The 22,865-nt window shown below is 37.0% G+C and overlaps 1 protein-coding gene and 2 long non-coding RNA genes across 10 annotated transcripts in view; 2 read left to right on the top strand and 1 right to left on the bottom strand.

Moving 5' to 3' along the window:
- Nucleotides 1-2,444: 2,444 nt before the first annotated feature.
- The window catches only part of plx (PTB_TBC1D1_like and TBC domain-containing protein plx), a 70,759-nt gene continuing 50,338 nt past the window's right edge, over nt 2,445-22,865 (top strand). For 2 of the 7 annotated variants that reach the window (XM_028175822.2, XM_089737689.1), the window contains exons 1-2: nt 14,880-15,174; nt 16,113-16,194. Coding sequence is in view for 1 of the 7 variants with exons in the window: in XM_089737686.1 (XP_089593812.1) it covers nt 3,862-3,981; nt 8,572-8,660; nt 9,131-9,236 (315 nt within the window). In the remaining 6 variants the exon portion in view is untranslated. Of the gene's footprint in view, nt 2,691-3,855; nt 3,982-8,571; nt 8,661-9,130; nt 9,237-14,879; nt 15,175-16,042; nt 16,195-22,865 lie in introns of those variants that run through there. The other 5 variants (XM_089737690.1, XM_089737687.1, XM_089737686.1 and 2 more) reach the window with 4 other exon arrangements.
- Nucleotides 4,140-5,456, top strand: LOC149500234 (uncharacterized). The gene is made up of 3 exons (XR_016325241.1): nt 4,140-4,610; nt 4,694-4,941; nt 5,046-5,456. It is a non-coding gene; the product is annotated as an uncharacterized LOC149500234 (long non-coding RNA).
- LOC149500233 (uncharacterized) lies at nt 5,454-7,052 on the bottom strand. Of its 2 annotated transcripts, XR_016325243.1 has the most exons (3): nt 6,498-6,994; nt 6,104-6,255; nt 5,454-5,731 (listed from the first exon to the last, which is right to left on the bottom strand). It is a non-coding gene; the product is annotated as an uncharacterized LOC149500233 (long non-coding RNA). The 2 variants fall into 2 exon arrangements; XR_016325242.1 differs by having other exon boundaries at nt 6,104-7,052.

Genomic DNA, 22,865 nt, shown 5'->3' with positions numbered 1-22,865 from the left:
GGTTGCCTGGAGCGGCTATTTCAGCGTAACCGTGGCTAGTAGGTGAGCTCACGGGGCTCAAACCTGACGACGATGCTAACACGAACCCTAGCAAGAGTCGTGCTTCGCAGAATCTACCACCGGATCGGAAACGCGACCCACTGAGAAGATCCGGCGAGAAACTCAGTGGGCTGTGTCTGAGAGTTAATTTACTTGTCAAGCCCTTCATCGCAAGCGACGGGTTCGACGAGAACAGTGACCGGTGCTTGAAGTACCTAGAAGCACCTTTAGTGGATCGGGAGGATCCGAGATGACGTGAGTGTTACATGGGACGCATTGGCGCTTAGTTGCAGAAATAAGCAACGCGTTCGATTCGTCCATCAGTGTGCTTAGTTTTTTAATGTTTTCCATAGCGTAAAAGTTAAGTCAAATTTGTATGCAACATGGAACGACGCCTCTGGCCGAAAACGGCCTTTTTTTTGTCACTCCAGAAAAAATAAAAGCTTTTTTACATGTTTGTCCGATCCATTTCCAATATTCAACAATGAAAGGGAGAGAGACTTTATTGCACACCAAAACACAATTAACATTTAAAAAAAAAACAGTCAATAAGCAGATACATTTGTACAATAGACGGTCTTATCGCTAAAAGCGATCGCTTCCAGACAACCGATTTACTTACAGAAATTCTGAAAAATATAAAGATTGAATGAATTTTTAAATGTAGATATCGACTATTGCGTGTTTTCTTTTGTTTTATGTATGTTTTGATTGTCTGCTACTAGAATAGTTCAGGGATTCCCTTTTCTTTTATACAAATACAAAATGTTTCTTGGTAAAAATTTAAAAAATAATGGGGGCCCAGTTGTTGAATTTCAAATGAAAATTGAATTTAGTGACATCTGTAAAATGTCTTATAAACTATTTCGTATCAGTAAAACCATTTATTGCTTTAAATTACACACTAGAGGGCGCTGTTTTAAAAATAAGCTTATGGTTTTCGACCATCGTTTTGATGTTTTCCCTAAGGATTTCGTATTTTTCCTCATTCGTAGTTTTTCACTAGATAGAAAGAGAAGGATTAACATGGCGTCGTACAAAGTTGGACAGGGTTGCAACCTTAAAACTAAAGACTGTATTCCGGTGATTTGAGCAGTTTTATTTTGCAACGGATTAAAATAAATTATTTTCTATGGTATTGTTATTTAAAAAAAATATAATGTTTACGAAATTCTTAGCGAGAAAAAACGTAATCTTATTTTTTATAAAACAAAGAAACAATATAAAAATCAATAAATTAAAAAGCGTCACGTCTTCATTTAAATAGTAATGTTTTTTAAAGGTAAAATCTATTTAATCTCCGTCAATAGCCCTTATTTATCCTATTCCGTGGAGTCGGTACAAAGTTTACAATATCTGTATCATATCTGTGCTTAGTTTAAATTAGAGCTACAAATTGTGCGATAGCAGGTCTAGTCTACTTTAATACGTACTTAATGTGGCGGTAGCCATCATACAATACAAGATATTTGACAGATGCCTAAGCTTGCATATATACAAGTTCCGAACAATAGTATTTGGACCGTCGGTCTACCGAGCAATATCACCCACCCGGTGGAAGATTTTCCCTTCGTCGTTTAAACCTACATACTGGTGACCTGCGACGGAACGGGTGGGGCAGCCGTTGTAACTATACTGAGACCTTAGAACTCATATGTCAAGGTGAGTGGTGGCATTTACGTTGTAGATGTCTATGGGCTCCGGTAACCACTTATCACCATAATCAGGGGCGGATTCAGCCAGCGCAGGGTTTGTGTAATGTGAACGAGAGGCCCTTGAAATGGAACCCGAGCATATTAATAAGGGCCTACTTCTGGTCATGACATATACGTGCATTGAATAATAGTGTTTATATTTAGCAATACTGTTAAATTTTGGTTGTTTTTTTGGTACATGAGCGAGATTTCCCGAGTCCCGCAACATTTTTGTTACTGGTGGTAGGTACTACCACCCTGCCTATTTCTGCCGTGAAGCAGTAATGCGTTTCGGTTTGAAGGGTGGAGCAGCCGTTGTAACTATAATGGAGACTTTAGAACTTATATCTCAAGGTGGGTGGCGCATTTACGTTGTAGATGTCTATGGGCTCCAGTAACCACTTAACACCAGGTGGGCTGTGAGCTCGTCCACTCATCTAAGCAATAAAACAAAAAAAACCTAACTAATCCGGAGCTGATTTAAATAAGCTGCTAATATGAGCTAACTATGCATTTGGTGACATTTTTAATGGTTTTTAATGTCGTACATGTAAAAGTCTTTTAATAACTTAGTTGTAGCTTAAAAACGCTTAATAAGATTTGAGTTTATTGACAATTAATCAATGTTCATTAGAAATATTTTAAGAACATTTTAGTTTCACGATTATGTTGTTTGAATATTTTTAATCTATGTTCTGACAACACCGTTCACAGAGTTCCTCTTTCCGCCATAATATTGTGGTACTTTTCTCGCATAAAATTGAACATTTAGAACACTCAACGAGACCCGTCGTATAGTAAAACAGAAACTAGTATTTTTAAATGTTCCCAAATCAATAAATTTGTTCTTATAATGTTCGAAAATTCGAGAGAATTCCGTTAATCATCAACGTTCTCGCAGTGTTATTGATTTTGTTTGTATTCTTCTTGTTTTGGTGAATTGTGTCTAGAATCGAGGTAAGTTTTATTATGAATTAGAGTCTTTGTCCTAACAATACAAATCGACTTAAACGAGAAAAACATCGAATAAAATTGATAGGCGCTGTAAAGAAATTAACCGTATCATAAAATTAGAGTATAAATTTTTTTTTGCATAAAATAATATATAACCAAGTATGTTTAGACAACATATTTTTATTTATTTTATTTATGTAAAAATAATTCCTACTATAGTTTTTATTTATTGGTACGAGATTCTTTTGTCCAGTTCTCTATACAAATATAGGATGATTTGTGTCAGTACTTTTTGTGGGTTTGGATTTTCAATATTCTCATAAAAGCACAATCCATACAACTTAAGTATGAAGGAAAAAAAAGACAGGTTCAGCTATGATTCCAGACGGAAATAGCTGACATAGTTCTCGAACAAAGATAAAATTGAAATATTCTTATCAATAAAATATTCCTATTATGAGGATAAGTGATATAGGTATGCGAAAAGTTTTTACAAAAAGTACCTATGTCCTTTCTTATTCTAGCATTATCTTGATTAGGTCTACCTATTAGCCGTAATTTTAAAAATAATTCAGTCCAATGCTATCAAGATTGAAAACGCGCTCGGCGATATCGCCACCCATTTGTTTCCGCCACAAGCATTAATTATCCTTTCCAGTTTGAAGGGTGGAGCAGTCGTTAAAACCGAGACTTTGGTTTCATGTCTCAATTAACACTACACGCTTGCGACGATGGGCTCGACGAGTAAATTAACCCATAGACACAGCCCACTGAGTTTCTCGCCGGGTCTTCTCAGTGGGTCGCGTTTCCGATCCGGTGGTAGATTCTGCGAAGCACTGCTCTTGCTAGGGTCAGTGTTAGCAACACCTCCGATTTGAGCCCCGAGAGCTCACCTACACGCTAGGGTAAAGCTGAAATAGCCTCTCAAGATTATCAGCACAGGTAGGAAAAAAAAACCGGCCACCCTGTGTGCTTAGTGCGAGTTTTGCAACGTTCTCGATAGCGTAAAAGTTAACTCAAATTTGTATGGAGTTGGAGCAGCGCCCCTAGCGGCAAACGTACGTGTTCCAACTCCATACAAATTAGAGTTAACTTTTACGTTATCGAGAACGTTAAAAAACTCGCATTAAGCACACTAAGCTCTAAAGCATAACGCTACTACCGGCAGCGCATCATGAAGACGAAACTGACGCCGGTGACATACCTTGGCAGCACCGTGATGGACCGGAGGTTTTCCAACGCCATGCTGCCGTGGCTGATAAGAGAAATAAGAGCTACCAACGTACGAGATAAGGTCGGATATCATCGAACTAAATCACGCAAATCGAACTGTCTATGTAAATTTGTATTTCAGTATTAACTTCAGTTCTTACGAGTCTTACGGCCGTTTTCAATAACGTATCTGAGTTTTCGGATAGATAGCTATCTCCGAATATCAGCAAGAGCGTATCTATCATTAGTTTGCGTTTCACAATCACGGATAAGTGCTATCTCTCTTTAACCAACAGTAGATAGCTTCTTCCCTCCGATTTATCCGAGCCTCTTGATACGTTTCGTTCTACTACAAATACGAAACAACATCAGGATCAAGACTTATTTTATTTTATTCTAAATTATAACTATAATTTAACCAGCATATTGTAGACTATCATAAACACATTTGTTTATAACAAAAAGTAATAAAAACATATGTAGATTTTTTTAAATTGGACGTATTGCTATTTTTGTCCTAGTCGAAATTATGAAACGAAACGTTTTGACAGTCCGTTTACCAATAAGCAGTGATCAGTTTCTTTTGTTTGTTTTTCTATTGTTTACCTACTATATTAGATGATGACTTACCTCCAAAACGCTTTAAAACTTTCGTTTATAATTCTAAGTGTGTTTATAATTAAAGAGCTACAGTGAAATAAAATGAATTCTGTAAGTATCTATGAACTACATTGATAATAATAATTTTACTTTGAAAACTTTGAGTTCAAGTTTAGAAAATATATCTTTTTCAGTCAAGAAAGGCAGCACCCATGACAAAAGATGAGACGATGATTCTAGCAGAACTTGTGGCGGCGAAAAAACATTTCAATAATAAGGCAACAAATGCCACAAACAATAAATTGAAGGAGCAGGCTTGGCAAACCCTTGTAAATGATTTTAATTCGTCGATTCGTCGTTTCCCACGAACTCCATCGCAGCTTCGACTAAAATGGGAAAACTTAAAGAACGCTACGGCAACATAAGAAACAACCTTAGTAAGGTTAGTATAATTAGTTGATTGTTTGTCTCTAATAACACATTGATAAACATGATTTTTTCTTCAGGTTGCCGTAGTATTTGAAATAATTATGCTCTTTGTTACAGGCTGGAGGTGGTAAGGATTGCAGATGAAATTTTGGATAAAGCATGCACATTGTTGTAGGTCACATATAATATTTTTAACACTTTTACAGCCAAGCGGAAACAAGATGGAAGAAAAGAAATGCAAGGCTAGCATAGGGACAATGCATTAGCAGAATATCTAATAGCAAAAAAGAAACTTGACTTGGAAAATAAAGAAAAGGAGATTGTTGTAGCAAAAGTTAAGTTAGATTTAGATAATTTAAAAAATTAAAAATTACTTAAAAGGAATATTAAATTTCATAAATTAAGTAGGCAATAATAATTTTATGTTAGATAGTTTTTTAAGTATATGTACAAATTCTAAATTAAATATCTTGCATGTACTAACTACCATGTAATTATCATTTTGGAAAATAAAAAATAGTCAAATTATCTTTGGAGTTTATTTTATAAATTATCTTTGGAAGCAATTATTTATAAGTACATAGTTGTATTTCAGATGTAAGTTTTGAAAAATTGTTACGAACAATTATATTATTTTCCTGTAATGTATCTGCGACTGAAATTTCTGATTCTAATTCTTCTAAATTCATACTTCTGACGGTATTATGCAGCATGGCAGCTATAATAACAGCTTGCATATTTTCTAGTTTTAATCTACTTTTCAATGATATACAGGGAGTCTTCTTTTACAAACACCAATGCATCTGAAAATTATACATTATTCGCATAAATTATTTTACAATACAGTATAACAAGCTCTTAACTAAAAAAAAAGATTACCTCTCTATAGTATTTCTTGTTTTAATATGTGATTCATTTTAAATCGTTCCGATTGAGTATGTGGGTTAATTAATCACGTTAAAAGATAGGGTTGTGGGGATAGCCTCTATCGGCAAGCAAATAGCAATTTCCAAGTCCACCTTGTTATCAATGTTCTCTTGATATGTAGATAATTTATTATAATAGTGTCATATTAAATTCATATAAACACCTAAATATATAATATAAATAAATAAAAATATAATAATAATATATAATAATAATAATATAAGTAAGGTAATATAAATAAGAAATACCTTTTCAATCGGAATGGTTAATTATAGTTGTATCATGAGTAGACCCAGGCCATCAAGCAACAACATTTTGAAACATCAATGATGCATTGCACACAAATTACACATTCAAAATACTCTTTTTCTATTTCTAAATTCCTCTCCTATATTTGAATCTGTAACACAAATATAAAATGTAGAGGTATCAGTGTGTAATAAGAATGAAGGTAAATAGCCTACCAGGTTATTGTATTAGTATATGAATGTCATTTAGGGCACCATGGGAATCCAGCGGTATTATAGAATTCCTGTTGAGTGTGATTTTGTAACACAACAAAAATTAGGTATTATTTTGCTATTGCTATAAACAAATATAAGTTGTAATAACGAGTACTTTTATGGTTAAAATTTATCTTACCTTTTTGACGTTACACTCAAATATGGTCTCATTAAATTAATCAATTCATTCACAACACCTTTGCTCAGAAATCTATAGTCAAATTCGTAATTATTGATCTTCGCCATGTAATTCAGACGATCTTTATTTTCCTAACCATATGATATCGGCCTCACTATCACTATCTGCATCACAATCCATTATCATTTGAAATAATTCCATATCACTATCATCACTGCTACAATATGCCAATATCAAGAGAAACAATTATTAAATTATAGCGATTTACTTTCGAAAGATAAACATGTAACCGGCCGATTTTGACAGATAAGCGAATGCCCATACTAGAGATAGCGCCGCCTACCGGAGAGTTACTTAAAACTCATATTGAAACGGAAGTAAGCACGATTTGTATGAGCGTTCTATCTTTAGCAGGCTATCCGTCCTCCCGACGATGGATAGATAAATCCGATAGGAACTGCTGCCCGTCGATAGGTTATTGGAATGTAAGTAAAGACAAAAATATAGATTTGTCTATCTTTAGTAACCGAAACTAGGGATAGATAGGTTATTGAAAACGGCCGTTATACGATTCAAACTTTTACGGTATTGATATCGTTAAAATTACTTTAAAAAAAGCCGTCCCTGATTGTCGGTCTACCGAGCAAATTTTACCTGTGCTGCAGAATAATTTCGTTTTGTCATTAACATTGAAGGCAAGACGGCAATTTGTCACAATGAAAGAAATGAAAGGCGATTGCATGGAGCTAAGACGCAAATTTTGCGATGGATCTGTGGAGTAACGAGAATAGATAGAATACGCCACTTTTTGGCGGGAACGCGAGGAGTGAAGTTGTGTGATTTGTTTTATTTTGTCTATTTAGTATTTCTTCAGGTTTAAATGTGTAATAATGGTGGTTTATTAACTGATTAATATCTGTGAAAGTGCACAAATGTGGGAAAATGAAACAAAGCTGCTGGACGTAACTTCTCGGGTTCCTCCAAAAAGTCCACTGAAAAAATCTCAGTAAATGACCACCATTTTACTGCGATTATATTTCATCCCATATCATCTCATTTCATTAAATTTCATCCCAGTTGATTAATGTCTCAAATTAATCATCTTCATTTCATTTCACTCCATATTATCATTTTTCATAAAATTAAGAAAATAAAGTAAAATAAGACATGACTTAAAGGTCTTAGTTACCAGGTCATAAAATCTCTTAAAAAAAAAAAGATTGAATACGCCACTTTTTGGCGGGAACGCGAGGAGTGAAGTTGTGTGATTTGTTTTATTTTGTCTATTTAGTATTTCTTCAGGTTTAAATGTGTAATAATGGTGGTTTATTAACTGATTAATATCTGTGAAAGTGCACAAATGTGGGAAAATGAAACAAAGCTGCTGGACGTAACTTCTCGGGATCCTCCAAAAAGTCCACTGAAAAAATCTCAGTAAATGACCACCATTTTACTGCGATTATATTTCATCCCATATCATTTCATTTCATTAAATTTCATCCCAGTTGATTAATGTCTCAAATTAATCATCTTCATTTCATTTCACTCCATATTATCATTTTTCATAAAATTAAGAATATAAAGTAAAATAAGACATGACTTAAAGGTCTTAGTTACCAGGTCATAAAATCTCTTAAAAAAAGATAGAATACGGAATGAATATGTTAGAGGAAAGTGGCACCTGGACAGAGAAGTTGAGAAGTACGCGTTTGGAATGGTATGGACATGTGATGAGACGAGATGAAAATGAGGTTGGTAAGAAAGTGTTAACTATGAATGTGGAAGGATATAGAGGAAGAGGTAGACCTAAGAAGAAATGAATGGATTGCGTGAAAGACGATATGTGTAAGGGGGAGTGAGCGAAGAAATGCTATATGATAGAGGAGTGTGGACGGAGAAAACATGTTGGGCGGACCCCAGGTGATTGGGAGAAGGACAGGAGAATGATGATGATCGTGACAGCAATTTATCACAATTAAAATTGGTTTAGATACGATACATAATGAATTGTACTCGATTTAAAGTTAACTGTTTTCAAACACCTTGTATGTTATAAGTGTGGTTTTATTTATAGGTCAGCATAGCCATCGACGGCGGTCATTTGAAAGTGTACAATGGAAACTTTGAGCCAGTTATAATACATAAGATATCAGATATAATCAGGTGAGTGGCTTAGTTCTAGATAAAGCTTAGAATTCGAGCTGTAACTTAGATAAATTTCCCTATCTATTCACTGGTAGCCTAAGGGGCTATTCAAGCAACGCTAAGCTTACTGGTGGTAGGACGTCTCGTGAGTCCGCACGGGTAGGTACCACCGCCCTCCCTATTTCTGCCGTGAAGCAGTAATGCGTTTGGGTTTGAAGGGCGGGCCAGCCGTTGCAACTATACTAACACCTTAGAACTCAATATCTCGAGGTGGGGTGGCGGCATTTACGTTGTAGATGTATATGGGCTCCGGTAACCACTTTACACCATAAAAAGCCGGTATATATTTTTTATTACCATCGTTAGCTGAAGCTCACAGATAGACTGTAAGTTCGCCATGACAGGGGCACACTTGAAGCCGGCAACTATGGACTTGACAAATCTTCTTTGGAGGGAGAGTTATAGTGCTTTTTGGTCGTTCCTGTTAGGGCCAGCCAAGTGCCAGGACGTCCGGAGGAGCTGTTCTACATACTCCTGGATGAGAAGGAGGCACTGTTGAACTGCTACATGTTCAGAGCGGCTTCGGTGCACGAGGTGAGTGGTTAAGAGCTGTTTCTCCTCTAAACAATGACGCTGGAACGGATCATTTGTATTTTAGGATGTACATATATCTACTGACTTGGAAGGAGCTGTTTTTTTTTCATTCTCAAATTGTAATAATCCTTCCCCGAAACGATTTGGGTGCTTTTGAGAATATTAAAAACCAGGGGCCCGCTCCGGCTCCGTCTTTAACAAAAATTTCAACGATGTTTGACATTGTTTTATTTTTTTACATAAAAGAACACTTATTGCAGCATAACTATAATAGTTAGACATATTTTATGCTGTTGCGACACTTTTTGTAAATAATTATGTGTTCTACAAAGTCGTAGTACATTATTTTATTCTATCATCAATAGTTTTCGCGGAGCACGCGATGAAAAGAAAATTTTAGGTAATTTTTTTACACCTTGGGTTACCTGGGTTACATTAGAGTTTTAGTAAGGATCCCCAATTTTTTTCAAAAAAGATTATAGCCTATGTCACTCGGAAATAGTGTAGCTTCCAAACAGTGAAAGAATTTTTCAAATCGGTTCAGTAGTTTCGGAGCCTATTCAATACAAACAAACAAACAAACAAATCTTTCCTCTTTATAATATTAGTATTAAAAACAAATTGTTCCGATATTCCGCCGTTTTCAGACCTACTAATACATACTAATTTATTTATTAACGTGGAAAATGTAAGAGATTTGATAGATGTTTGAATCGCGCTAACGACATGTTCAAGATGATTTTGCATTTGTACTGTTTTTGCCACACCATTTGCAACCCCATATGTCGCCAGATAACAAAAAAAGTGAATTTCCAAACAACTGGAACATCCCTCGAATATTCTGGTAACGTTTCTCGAATGTTCCAGAACGTTTCCTCGTGGGAATTATATCGAGAGTGTTCTAATGACTCCGATAATGTTCTCGACACAGGCAAGACGAGTCTAGAACATTCTCGAATCTTCTAATTCTATCGGGAGTTTTCACGGATTACCTCACGGAAGTGTAGAGCTGGATTACGATACGTTAATTGTTAATATACCTTAATTGTTGTAATAATTATCAGCTAAGCCCTGCTTGAGGTTGACCTAGACAACTTTAATTAAAATGTTGTCACCGATCGAATTATACATTTTAGAATATTAATTAATTATGTCCAATGAACATTTCCCTTTTTAGTGTTTCCTTGTTTGTGGACTATCGGTTAGAAAATATATTGAAATTGAATTGAAAATGCTAACACTTTTTGGCGGGAACTCGTTTGATTGGTGGATTACGGGTCTATTTTTCAGTACATGGTACAGATAATAATAAACTAGATATGATAATAAATAAATTATAAATAATTTAATATTTCAGTGAACGGCAAACGGATTGTTATGATGTTCCTAATGTTAGCCTCGAGTTAAAGTTAGGTTTATTATTGCATACTTTGCTGCAGGAACGGACAAATAAAATGAAATCACATAAAATTGAGGGATTTTCAGAGACCATTTCCAGATTTACCCAGACTGCAATGGAATTTTTGGAAGAATCCGGAAAAAACGCCTTGTGAGCCCACACGGGTGGGTACCATCGCTCTATTTCTACCGTGAAGCAGTAACACGTTCGGGCCTGAAGGATAGGGCAACTGACATTTACGTTGTTGATGTCCATGAGCTCCGTTAGCCACTTAACGCGAGGTGGCTCGTGAGCTCGTTCACCTATCTAAACGAAAAAAGATACTGTCTGCGATAAACTTCCTTAAACCTACATTTATGCACTTTTACAGATGCCAAGCCGTTATAGGTAATTGTCATAAAAAAAATATATATTTTTTATTTTTTATTGCATAGATGAGTGAACGAGCTCAAAGCCCATCTAGTGTTAAGTGGTTACTGGAGCCCATAGACATCTACAATGTAAATCTGCAATGTAAAAAGGTCTCAAGTATAGTTACAACGGCTGCCTCACCCTTCAAATCGAAACGCATTACTGCTTCACGGTAGAAATAGGCGGGGCGGTGGTACTGACCCGTGCGGACTCACAAGAAATCCTACCGCCAGTACTTACGCAAATTAAATTTTGCGGGTTTGATTTTTTTTACACGATGTTATTCCTTCACCGTGAAAGTAAATCGTGGTCATTTGCTAACTACGTATTTCATTAGAACAACTGGCACCTGCCTGCGGGATTCGAACACCGATACATCGCTTGATACGAATGTACTGGTCGTCTTATCCTATAGGTCACGACGACCTTGACCAGAACGACTTTCGACAATGAGCCCTAACATTTGTATAGTAACCGGCAAACATCGTGAGCAAATGACCTTGACTGCGCAGAACCGAATTTTAGATCACTTTGGTGGTGAGGGTGAGGCGCGACGGCAGGGGAAATCGTATCGAGCGCGTTATTGGTAGATCAGTCGAACCTTGCGTCCCGCACCGCGCCTTCGTTCCGCTAGCTCCCAAAAGTACGCTTGCGTACAGTGAAAAATCTATCGTTATTAATCGTTAAGTTATATTTTGTTATAATTGCTTGTTGACTTTGTTGCCATTGCTATTTGTTGAGTGTTTGTTGATTTTTTATAAAAAATACACTATGCCGCGACAAACTGGTGTAGTATTCAAAAGAAAGGGTAGAAAAATTGTGTACGACGTATATTGCTTCATTATAAAACAGAGGAAGAATGATATTATGGAAAAAGTAAAACGGACTTCGGAAGCAACAAAAACATCAGTGAGTACTGTTAGGTGCATTATTAACGAAGCTAAAGGCTCTGGCTTGCTCATCGTGCTTGGGAGTCCGGGTAAGAAAAGATCAGGGAAGAAGAAAGTTACCGGAATGGATAGTTTCGTTCAATCTGTAATAAAAAGATGTAATCATAATAACTACATAACAAGCAGCGAAACTCCGTACCGTAGAAAGGCTTCGAAAATTTTAAAGAAGATATACATTTTAATGGCTCGGAATGAAGTTTAAGACGAATTATGAAAGAGCTAGGCTTCAGATGGAAAAAAAAAACAGAAAATAATCGGAAGCTGGTGATTGAAAAAAGTAACATTCGATTACTACGAATCGAATATCTTCAAAAAATAATTAATTATAGACAAAAAAGAAGATCGAACCGACCGAGTCGTAAACTACACCGATGAGCCCTATGTCGACTTATCACGATGATGGCGACTCGGGTGATGAAAACAGTGATGATGATAATGGTCAAGATTATGATAACGAAAAAAAAATTACAAATACCAGCTTCGCTTCAACTGAACGAAGACCTGGCAACAGCTCTAGTTTTGACTTAATAGAAGGAATATCTATTTTACCCCAAGATTAAATTATTACAATTATTAACCTATATTTTTTGTTGATGTTCTAATAAATATATAAATAAATACATATGTTTATTTTAATAATTTAATTGCATTATGACGCAGAGTAAATAATGTTTTTGCACGTGAGTGTACCATGCGCAAACTTACCCCCACTACGTCAACAAATGCTCAAGAAGTTTGCCGGCTATTATACTCTCTTGTTGGCTGCTTCTGAGTTACTTAAACTGAGAGTTGAGGCTTATTGTAAGTAGCGCATAATAGGTAGTGTACCAAGTATACGAACACCGCGTATAGTATTAGTACACTGTACTATCCTATTAGCCTACGTAATATACACAGAAATAAATCAAGATGACTTTTTGGCGGGAACGCAAGGAGTGAAGTTTTGTGATTTGATTTATTTTGTCTATTTAGTGTTTCTTCAGGTTTAAATGTGTAATAACGGTGGTTTATTAACTGCTTAATATCTGTCAAAGTGCACGAATGTGGGAAAATGAAACAAAGCCGCTGGACGTAACACCTCGGGATCCTCCAAAAAGTCCACTAAAAAAATTTCAGTAAATAACCACCATTTTACTGAGATTATATTTCATCCCATATCATCACATTTCATTTAATTGCATCCCAGTTGATTAATGTCTCAAATTAATCATCTTCATTTCATTTCATTTATCTCCATATTATAAATTATCATTTGTCATAAAAATAAGAATATAAATTTAAATAAGTCTAAATTTAAAGGTCTTAGTTATACCAGGTCATAAAATCCCTTAAAAAATAAATAAATCAAGATCAATAAATCAATCTTGATATTATTTAATTGAACCAAAGTAAACTTAATTGAAGTTGAATTAGAAAGATTTAACTGTTGCTGCTAATCTACCTATCGATCTATCTTGATCTATATCTATCTTGATAAAAATGTTCGTTAGTCTCGCTAAAGCTCGAGAACGGCTGGACTGATTTGTCGTCGTGGCCTAAAGGATAAGACGTCCTGTGCTTTTGTGTTGAAGCGATGCACCGGTGTTCGAATCCCGCAGGCGGGTACCAATTTTTCTAATGAAATACGTACTCAACAAATGTTCACGATTGACTTCCACGGCGAAGGAATAACATCGTGTAATAAAAACCAAACCCGCAAAATTATAATTTGCGTAATCAATGGTGGTAGGACCTCTTGGGAGTCCACACGGGTAGGTACCACCACCCCGCCTATTTCCGCCGTGAAGCAGTAATGCGTTTCGGTTCGAAGGGTGGGTTAGCCGTTGTAACTATACTGAGATCTTAGAACTTGTATCTCGAGGTGGGTGGCGCATTTACGTTGTAGATGTCTATGGGCTCCAGTAACCACATAACACTAGGTGGGCTGTGAGCTCGTCCATCCATCTAAGCAATAAATAAATAAATAATTGGCTAATTTTAGTCTTGAATTATTTGTGGAAGTCTAGAAAAGGTTTAAAAGCTAGATAAATATGAAAATGCTCGGAATTAAATAAAAGTAACAATTTTGTTTTCCCTTTGATGTGTCCGTCGGACGGATTCTTTTGTTTGTTTTAAGTTTTATTTTACAAACGTTTAGGTCTTTATTTATCGATTAAGGCACTACGAAGTCTGCCGGGTCAGCTAGTACCAAATAAAACGCACTTAATTACAAAGATAAATGTCGCGTATTAATTAAGCGAGATGTCGCTTAAGCCAAATAGCCTTTCACCCCTCGATTTCCAATTATGTTCTTTTTTATTTTTATGAATTTATTTAAAAACATTTTTCTCGTTAACTGTACTCACTATCGTATCAGTGAATATTCATCAAAACAAACAATAGAATTCGAACTTTGAATTGATTTACATACATAACTATATGGTATGAACTTGAACGAATTTTAAAATTAGAACGCATTCGCATTAATATCATATTAACCGTTCAGTTGCAATCACGTATTCGATATTCATAGTTGAAACAAAGCTGGTTTGCGAAAAAAAAAAGAAAAAAAACATGGCGTAATATTTCGAACTCACGTCTTCACGATTTAAGTCATCGTGTGCTGTGTCGATCGCCGTACAAAGAAAAGAAAAGCACTTTATAAAGTATTATACGTAAATAATTCTTCACAATTGGACGGAGAAAATCGAAGAACATCTGCCAGCGTTTCAAAGTGGTTTCTGAAAAAAAAAAACATTACATAATACTGAAACTAACAGTGACAAATTAAATTTAATAATGAAATAGACTAAAATAATTCATATTTATTATTTCGTAATTACAAGCGAGTTCCATAACGTTAGTAAATCCGTGCGACTGCCAAAAGTTTAAAGCAAATAAACAATATGGCTTCAGTTTGGCTACCGCTCGCGCGACGAGTGGTTGTGTGTACTGCGTCATTATCAAACGCTCAGTTTTGGTTGGGTGCGCTACTGATTCTCGTCGCGTGTGAAATGGATATTATATACTTTGGTATTTTACATAACATAAGGACCGAACGTGTGTGAAATGTATCGTTCATTATCAATCGATATTCAGATTTTGGTTTTGAACTTAATGGAATGCGAACGAAAATAGTAACTGAATTTGGTGCCAAAAATGCTTGAAACTTTGAACGCTGCGTTTTGATGTTTTATAGGTATAATACGGATGTTTTAAAATAGTGTCATAACGATCAGAAATAGGAATTAAATATTATGTTTATTATCTTATTGTGTTGTACTCTGATAGAATTTGGCGCGAAAATTAGTATTTTCTTTTTTGTCAAACTTATTACTTAGATGTGAGACTTGTATAAAATTAAATGTTCCACAGTAATCTGTAGCAATATTCTTGAAATAATTTAATAAATTTTAATATAAACGAATACAACCGCTACAGACTGATAATTATATTTTTTTGCCGCCAAAATTAAGGATTTCCTAGTATGAGAATCTAGTCTCGATAAAAACAGTTTTGTCTTAGGCAAATATATTACGGTTTTAGAAGCGAGATTACGCTAATTAATGTCTTTTATACAAGGCGTTTCAAGGATGAGACGGCGGATTTACGTAAACAACGTACTAGAGATACCTAGGTACCTATACCTAGTTGAAATCTTTTCGAGTTTGCAGTTAGAATTGATTTGCTATTTTTTATATTGGCACTTAGTTAATTGGACGAGCCCCAGTCCACCTGGTGCAATCGGTTACCGGGGCCCATAGACATCAACAACGTTAATGCCGATGGGGATCTTGAGACATACGGGCTCAATTTTAGTTTTGAAAAAATCGCCAAAGGATTCGCGTAAATAAATCATTTTTAAGATTTAATTAAAATCTAGAAATGTTGAGATTTATTTTGTCGTTTATATGTTAAAAATAACTTTACGAGTTTTGTATGTCTTTAAAAAACTGTAAAGAATATTAATGTGTTTTTCAATAAAGTCAAATCTTGTACCTTCGTGCTTGATGATTTTTCCTAATGTGTTTCACTGTTTAAATGTTTTATTGTTCTAATGTGATCAGTCTATAATTTAAACGATAGATCTAAATTTTTTACACAAATTAATGACTTTTAAACGACTTGTGACGTCAGAATCTGTGGCCAGTGAGCGACAACAATCCATGTAATATTGTACTAAAAAGATAACAACAAGTTGAGATCGTTTGAGAGAAAAGTAAGTATTTTTTTTTACTAATTTTTGTCATTAATCTTAACGTCACATCTATGTCGAGGTGAACTAGAATATAAATGAATTAATGTTAATTTCTTTAGGACAATAATTATATAGGTATAGAGTTTTCGAGGAGATCAGCATAATGAAGCTGTGTTGTTATGTGATAAAATCAAAGGCGGACATTATTGGGAGTGAATTCCGTGTAGTACTATTGGTGGTAGTATCTCTTGTGAGTCCGCACGGGTAGGTATCACCACCCTGCCTACTTCTGCCGTGAAGCAGTAATACGTTTCGGTTTGAAGTGTGGGGCAACCGTTGTAAGTATAGAGACCTAAGAACTTATATCTCAAAGTGGGGGGCGCATTTACGTTATAGATGTCTATGGGCTCCGGTAACCACTTAACACCGGGTGGGCTGTGAGCTCGTCCACCCATCGTAAGCAATAAAAGAAATAGTACGTAAAAAATTACAACCGTTTTTATTGGATTCACGGGTTGGCATAAATGCTCTCGAAACGCAGTTGAGATTTCGCCCTAAATTATCCTGGACATGAGCATTCGCGCTGTCTGCGGACTCTCTAAAGGGACCCCTAGCAAAAATACCTCGTTTAGCTAACAAACAGAGCTATGAATGTATCTCTCTTCTTGCGTCAATAATCCTCAATGCTGAGCGTCGTGGCTTCCTCTAACAACATTCTCTTGGATTATCCCGCGCCACTCCTCCCTATCCTCGGCTGTGTGGATAGCATATGAATGTAATTAATGCTTTTAAAATTTTCGGTTAGTTGGCAAGATTTGCACCTAGACATACACGTTCTTACGGATCAATCAGATCGAATCACTCTTGCATTAGACGCCTCAGCCTTAATGCTGGGAGCAGGTTTAGAGACCCTAGTTACAGCACTCGTCGAACTCAGCAAAGAGTTCGAAGTGCTAGGTTGCACCCGTGCATCAGCCCGCTGATATTCTCGCCGGAGCTTCTTAACGGGTCGCGATTCCGATCCAGTAGTATATTCACCACTTCGATAAAGCGGCACGACACGAGAACCCTCTCATCGTGGCCGTCGGTAACTACATTCCCGATCCTGCGGACAGAATGGAAAGCAGTCGACGTCGCCCCAAACACGTCATTTCGGATCCTCCCGATCCACTAACGGTGCTTCTAGGTACCTCAAGCATCGGTAAATTAACCCTGAGATACAGCCCACTGAGTTTCTCGCCGGATCTTCTCAGTGGGTCGCGTTCTGATGCGGTGGCAGATTCTGCGAAGCACGGCTCTTGCTAGGGTTCGTGTTAGCAACGTCATCAGGTTTGAGCCCCGAGAGCTCACCTACTAGTTAAGGCTACGCTGATATAGCCTCTCAAGGCTCTCAGCTTAAGTAGGAAAAAAAAGTATATTCATTCGCGAAACAGCTGCTCTTGAGTTGTTAGGTCTCCTTTGGAGGCGCTCGGGCAGCTGTTAGCAATCCCACCCTCACTGAGTATTTGCTCGCCCACCTGTCTTGGTGAAACTGGAAAGGCCTTGGGGCCACCAGTAATCCCTCATTCATAAAAACGTAGGCATGTCGTATTTCAAGCGAATAAAATCCCTTGTTGCAATCCGTATTCGAATCCTGGACGGGATATTAGTCAACGAAAAGCATTGGGTTTTGCGCTGAGTGCTCACTCACTCCGCCACTGGACCTCTTGGTGGGGGATCTAAATAGCGCTGCCACCTCAACGCTAGCTTTAAACTAGTGTGGATCAGACAGTGCGGTCATCTTGGTTGCTCTTTCCTGAGACTAGAGTTAATCGGCTGACCTGTCGACTTCTTGTATGTCCCTCGTCGCTCCCCAACCTGCATACGAAGGGAAGACATCCTCAAGGTGGGTGGCGCATTTATGTTGTAGATGTATATGGGCTCCAGTAATCACTGTGGGCTGTGAGCTCGTCCACCCATCCATTAAAAAAAAAAAACATACAGGGCCAAAAGTCAAAGCAGATTCTTATTCCGGCCCTGGCTGGAGATACATTCGCATATTATGTAATTCATACGTACGTACCACGTACGCAAGCAAACGAGAAATAATGACGCATTTCAATTTCAAAAAATAGGTAGCCAAGTTATCTGAAGGAAAATTATTATTGGAATTGCTTTTCTTTATTGCGTAGATAGGTGTTCGAGCTCGTAGCCTACCTGGTGTTAAATGGTTACCGGAGCCCATATACATCAACGTAAATGACGCCACCCACCTTGAGATATGAGTTCTAAGGTATAGTTACAACGGCTGCCCCACCCTTCATAACGAAACGCATTACTGCTTCACGGCAGAAATAGGCATGGTGGTGGTACCTACCTGTGCGGAGTCATAAGAGGTCCTACCACCAGTGCTATAGCATTTGCTTTTACCAAATGCCATAACGCGGTTGCAAAACGTTTTGAGAAATGTTTTCAAGATCTTCCGGGGTATAGATTGGCCCATGTCATTTCTGATATGCAAGCTCGCAACAGCACCATCCAGGATATTTCTGGCTTCAAGCGACAGCCATCTTACGATTGAGACATACCTCATGTCTCAACGCGGGCTGTGATTGAGGCTAACGTTCGGTGGGTATACATTAAAAATATCTTCAAAAGATACGTTCAGATTTTCAAATTTCCTTGACGTAATTAAAAGTACTTCTACGGCTTAATCTCCCATTGATAATTATCTTCACTTCAGAATACGGATCACGAAAACTGTAAAGTATACAAAATATCATATCATAAATTGTGTAATCGCAAAAATGAACGCGATATTAAAACGAGTAAAAGCTTTTATTTATATCCGAAAATACTATGTTTTCTTTGATGTTTATATTTAAACAATTCCATGAGATCTGGATAATTGGCGGCTCTTGAAATAATCATGGTGACTCTTGAATAGATAGCGATGCCGGTCGTGGTGAAATGATAATACGTTTGGATATTAATTTAGAAGGGGATTCGTCCATTAGTAAAGAGACATTCTAGTGCTTCTCTGGCTTAGGGTTCGTCTTTCCGAAGCGATACAAGCTCTTGGCATGGCTTATATCAATAGAGACTATGACCATAAACTATAAAGTTGATTTCTTATTCCTTTACCTTCAAAAATAATTTAAATAATCATATAAACTGTAACAGTAGTACCTTGCTCTGACGGCTGATCTTTGATTTGATTATGATCGGATCGTTACCAATCTTCATCACTAGGCCACCGATGGGCCAGTCTAAAAATATCCTGAACGCTACTGAAATCGCTCCAGCCCTTTTATGGTCCATATGGAATATACACACATCCTCGTTAGTATAACCTTCGGGGCTACTAGTCTCGTAAGTGTATGATTCTGGTTCGCGTAGGTAGAGAAAAATATAGCTTGGAGGCGTTGAAAATGAACCTATTTCACTTACTTATTCGGGTATCTAACAAAAGAATACGCTTGATCATTTTGATGGAATTGAGGGTATTTTAATTTTATTAAAATGTTAAATTCAATAATTATATGTGACATTGTGATGGTTGACGTCGAGTCCCATAAATATGCTAGTCTCATTATGCAAGGGGAAGCAGGGACAAAGTCTGTGTGGACTAAACGAGCCCGTGTCTCGTCTTAGTGAAAAAATTTGAGAAAAGAGAATTGAAGTGAGCTGAAATGAGTGGAAAATGCGCGAGATACCACTGGGCTACGAACACGATTTTTGAAGACTAGTGTTCCGGTAACTGGTCATAATTCGATTACGCTCACTCCTCAAGAGTTAGATTCGTATTGTGCACAACATTTTCCCTTTTTCCTAATTACAATAAAAAAATTTTTTTATTATAATGCGTCAATCTAGAAAAACAAATCTATTGACAAGAAATGGTTAAAATGGTACTTACACAACTGTCAGTCCTTGCGTAGCACATGATTTTTCTAGAAGCAAAAACTATAAATTATTTTGAAGACCAAACAGGTTTATTCAGTTCAGCATACAGCCGTCCTTTGACGTGAGAAATAGAAAAAAATGAATACAGATGTAATCTAATCGATAACTTGAATAACCTCCATTAAGTTAATTAAGTCTATTAAGATGTAGCTTCCCAAAAATTAAGAACTGTATAGATAGATACATATATTATTGTAGCGGCAATAGATATGCCGCTTTTGTATTTTGATTTTCTTTTGGTCTTGAGGACTGTTCCGGTGTAATTAAAAAATGTTTATTTTTTGAGATACCAGTTGGCGTGTGTATTTTGAATTAGCTTATAGGATAGTGGGATCAGGGAACAATATCCTTATCTAACAGCAACCGCACACGTTTCTAACGTCACACACAGCTCGATTACAATTGGTCGCGAAAATTTATACAATAATACTAATAACAAAATATAGATACAATAATTTCTCGTGTCTTCTCAGTTAATTGTCACCATTTTACTGGCACATTATTTAATCTCATCTTGTTTCACTGAATTAATGTTTGAAATAAATCAACTTCATAGATGAAGTCCCTTGTTCTTTCCCTCAATAAACTGTGTTTATTATAAGGGCCCAAACTATTTTGATAATTAATTTCATTAAAATCAGTATAATGGCTTGGGCGTGGATACGAAATGACTCGTTTTAATAAATATTCACTGTAACGTCTAACAGTATAAAAGTAAACTCTGCATATTATTATTATTTTTTATTTGCCCTTGTAGGCAGATGAGCATACGGCCCACCTGAAAGTGAGTGGTTACCGTCGCCCATGGACTTCAGCAATGCCAGGGGCAGAGCCAAGCCGCTGCCTACCGTTAAGTACTCTCCACAAAACTCATTTGAAGAAGGACATGCCATAGCGCTCGGGAAACACCGTGGAGGGGAGCTCATTCCAAAGCCGGATGGTACGGGGTAAAAAAATCTCTGGAAACGCACTGTGGATCAACGCAGTGGCTCCAGGTTGTATGAACAAACTCTACTCCGGTAGAGGGCGGTGCGATGGCAGAAACGAGAGAGAAGTGAAGAAGGGCCTTCGCTTCGAATTTCGACTGCTTCGAAACGAAAAATATATTTTTTTTAAATGGGATAGCCGTTGAAGCTTCTGAAGGATAAAATTAGGAATGGGTTATTAGGCTGAGAACCAAAGTCATCGACATAGCTCACGTCGGCAAGCTAAAGTGGCAGTGGGCTGGACATATACTGTAGACCGACTATCGTTGGAGGAGACGTGTTTTTGAGTGGAGACCGCACACCCTCCTCCTTGGTGCTATGACCTCCGAAGGTTGGCCGGAAATGGTTGAGGAGAACCTAAGGCCAGACTCATGGGTGTAAATCGGGGGAAGTTTATGTCCATACCAGACGACTGTGGGTTGATTGGTTTATTTTTATTATTTATTAGAACCATTCACCTATTAGGTTAATTTGGCTATTGAAGATGTTTAATGGCGACAAATTTATTTTGCAAAATCTGTAGTCCATGTTCTGTTCCGTAGTTCTTCGGATGAGTTTTGTGGAGTCTTTAGCAGTTGATAATAACACAACACAAGCACAAAACAAGTACATAAAGATGCAATTAAATGTTAATTATTCACACAATAATAACAGGTACCTCCAGGCGGAACTTGTTTGGCGCTTAGCGATTTTCTTGTGTCAAAATTATGGCTCACGCATTTTCTTTACATAAATCTGAAGGCTTTTGTCACCATGTTTATAATGCATATTCATGAGTGTATTCAAATGGAATGCATGTCATTAGAACGTGTAGACATCTCAGTCATGTTAGGATGTGTCATGGATCAAGGGCAAGCGTTGTGAGAGATGCATCGTTGAGTTCTCGTTCACCACGAGAATAATTGTTCATCCCTAAATGGGCTGTATACCACTGCGAAAGATATCTATCTGATTTAGTTCTGAATTTTATCTTTTACTTATTTTAGTTGGGCATTACAACTGTTTACTTTATCGCTTGGTTCATAACATGAAAGCGATTTGGGTTTAATTGCAACTTAAAAAGCTGAGTAGAAATCCTGCTTCGAGAAATTTCGTTCGTATACCTCCGAACTAATGTTTGTATCAATGTATGGGGGGTCATTCGATGACTGTTTTGGGTATGTACACTTGCACGTATGTATGGGTACACTTTCATTTGCGACTTCGACTATGAAAGAACAAGGCCAAAGTGTCTTCATTTAATGGAAAATAAACAATGAGAACAAGGATAAATTGTATTAATAAACGTTTTAATTGATTTGACTTTCCTCGTTTGTATTTTACAGCAGGCGCTAGTTCTGAATGTAAACAGATTTTTTTAATGGTTGTGTCTTCGTAACGATTTATGTTTCAAATTCACTACCTCATCATCGTCAGCCTACAGCAGTTCATTGTTAGACATAGGCCTCTCTAATTGCACGCCACTGACCACGATCCTCGACCTCTCTCGTTCAGCCCTTGCCGGCACTCCTGCATAGATCCTTACTCCACCGTGCCTAAAGGCGTTCTGCGGCGACATTCGCCAATTCGCAGTCTCCATTCAACAACACGCTAACTCCACTGGTTATCGGTTCTAAGACTAAATTCATTTCACCAAAGATTAATCTCAAAGTCGTCTTGGCCTATTGGGATAAGATGCGACCCTCATAGCAATGCCGGTGTTTAAACCTATCAAGCTGATACTAAATTATTTGGCCAAATTTGGCCAAATTTCGAACGTCT

Source organism: Bombyx mandarina, chromosome 23, assembly GCF_030267445.1.
Source record: "Bombyx mandarina strain Sakado chromosome 23, ASM3026744v2".
Lineage (NCBI taxonomy): Eukaryota > Metazoa > Arthropoda > Insecta > Lepidoptera > Bombycidae > Bombyx > Bombyx mandarina.
The sequence above is the reverse complement of the archived record's forward strand: the minus strand, read 5'-3'. Positions and strand labels throughout refer to the sequence as shown.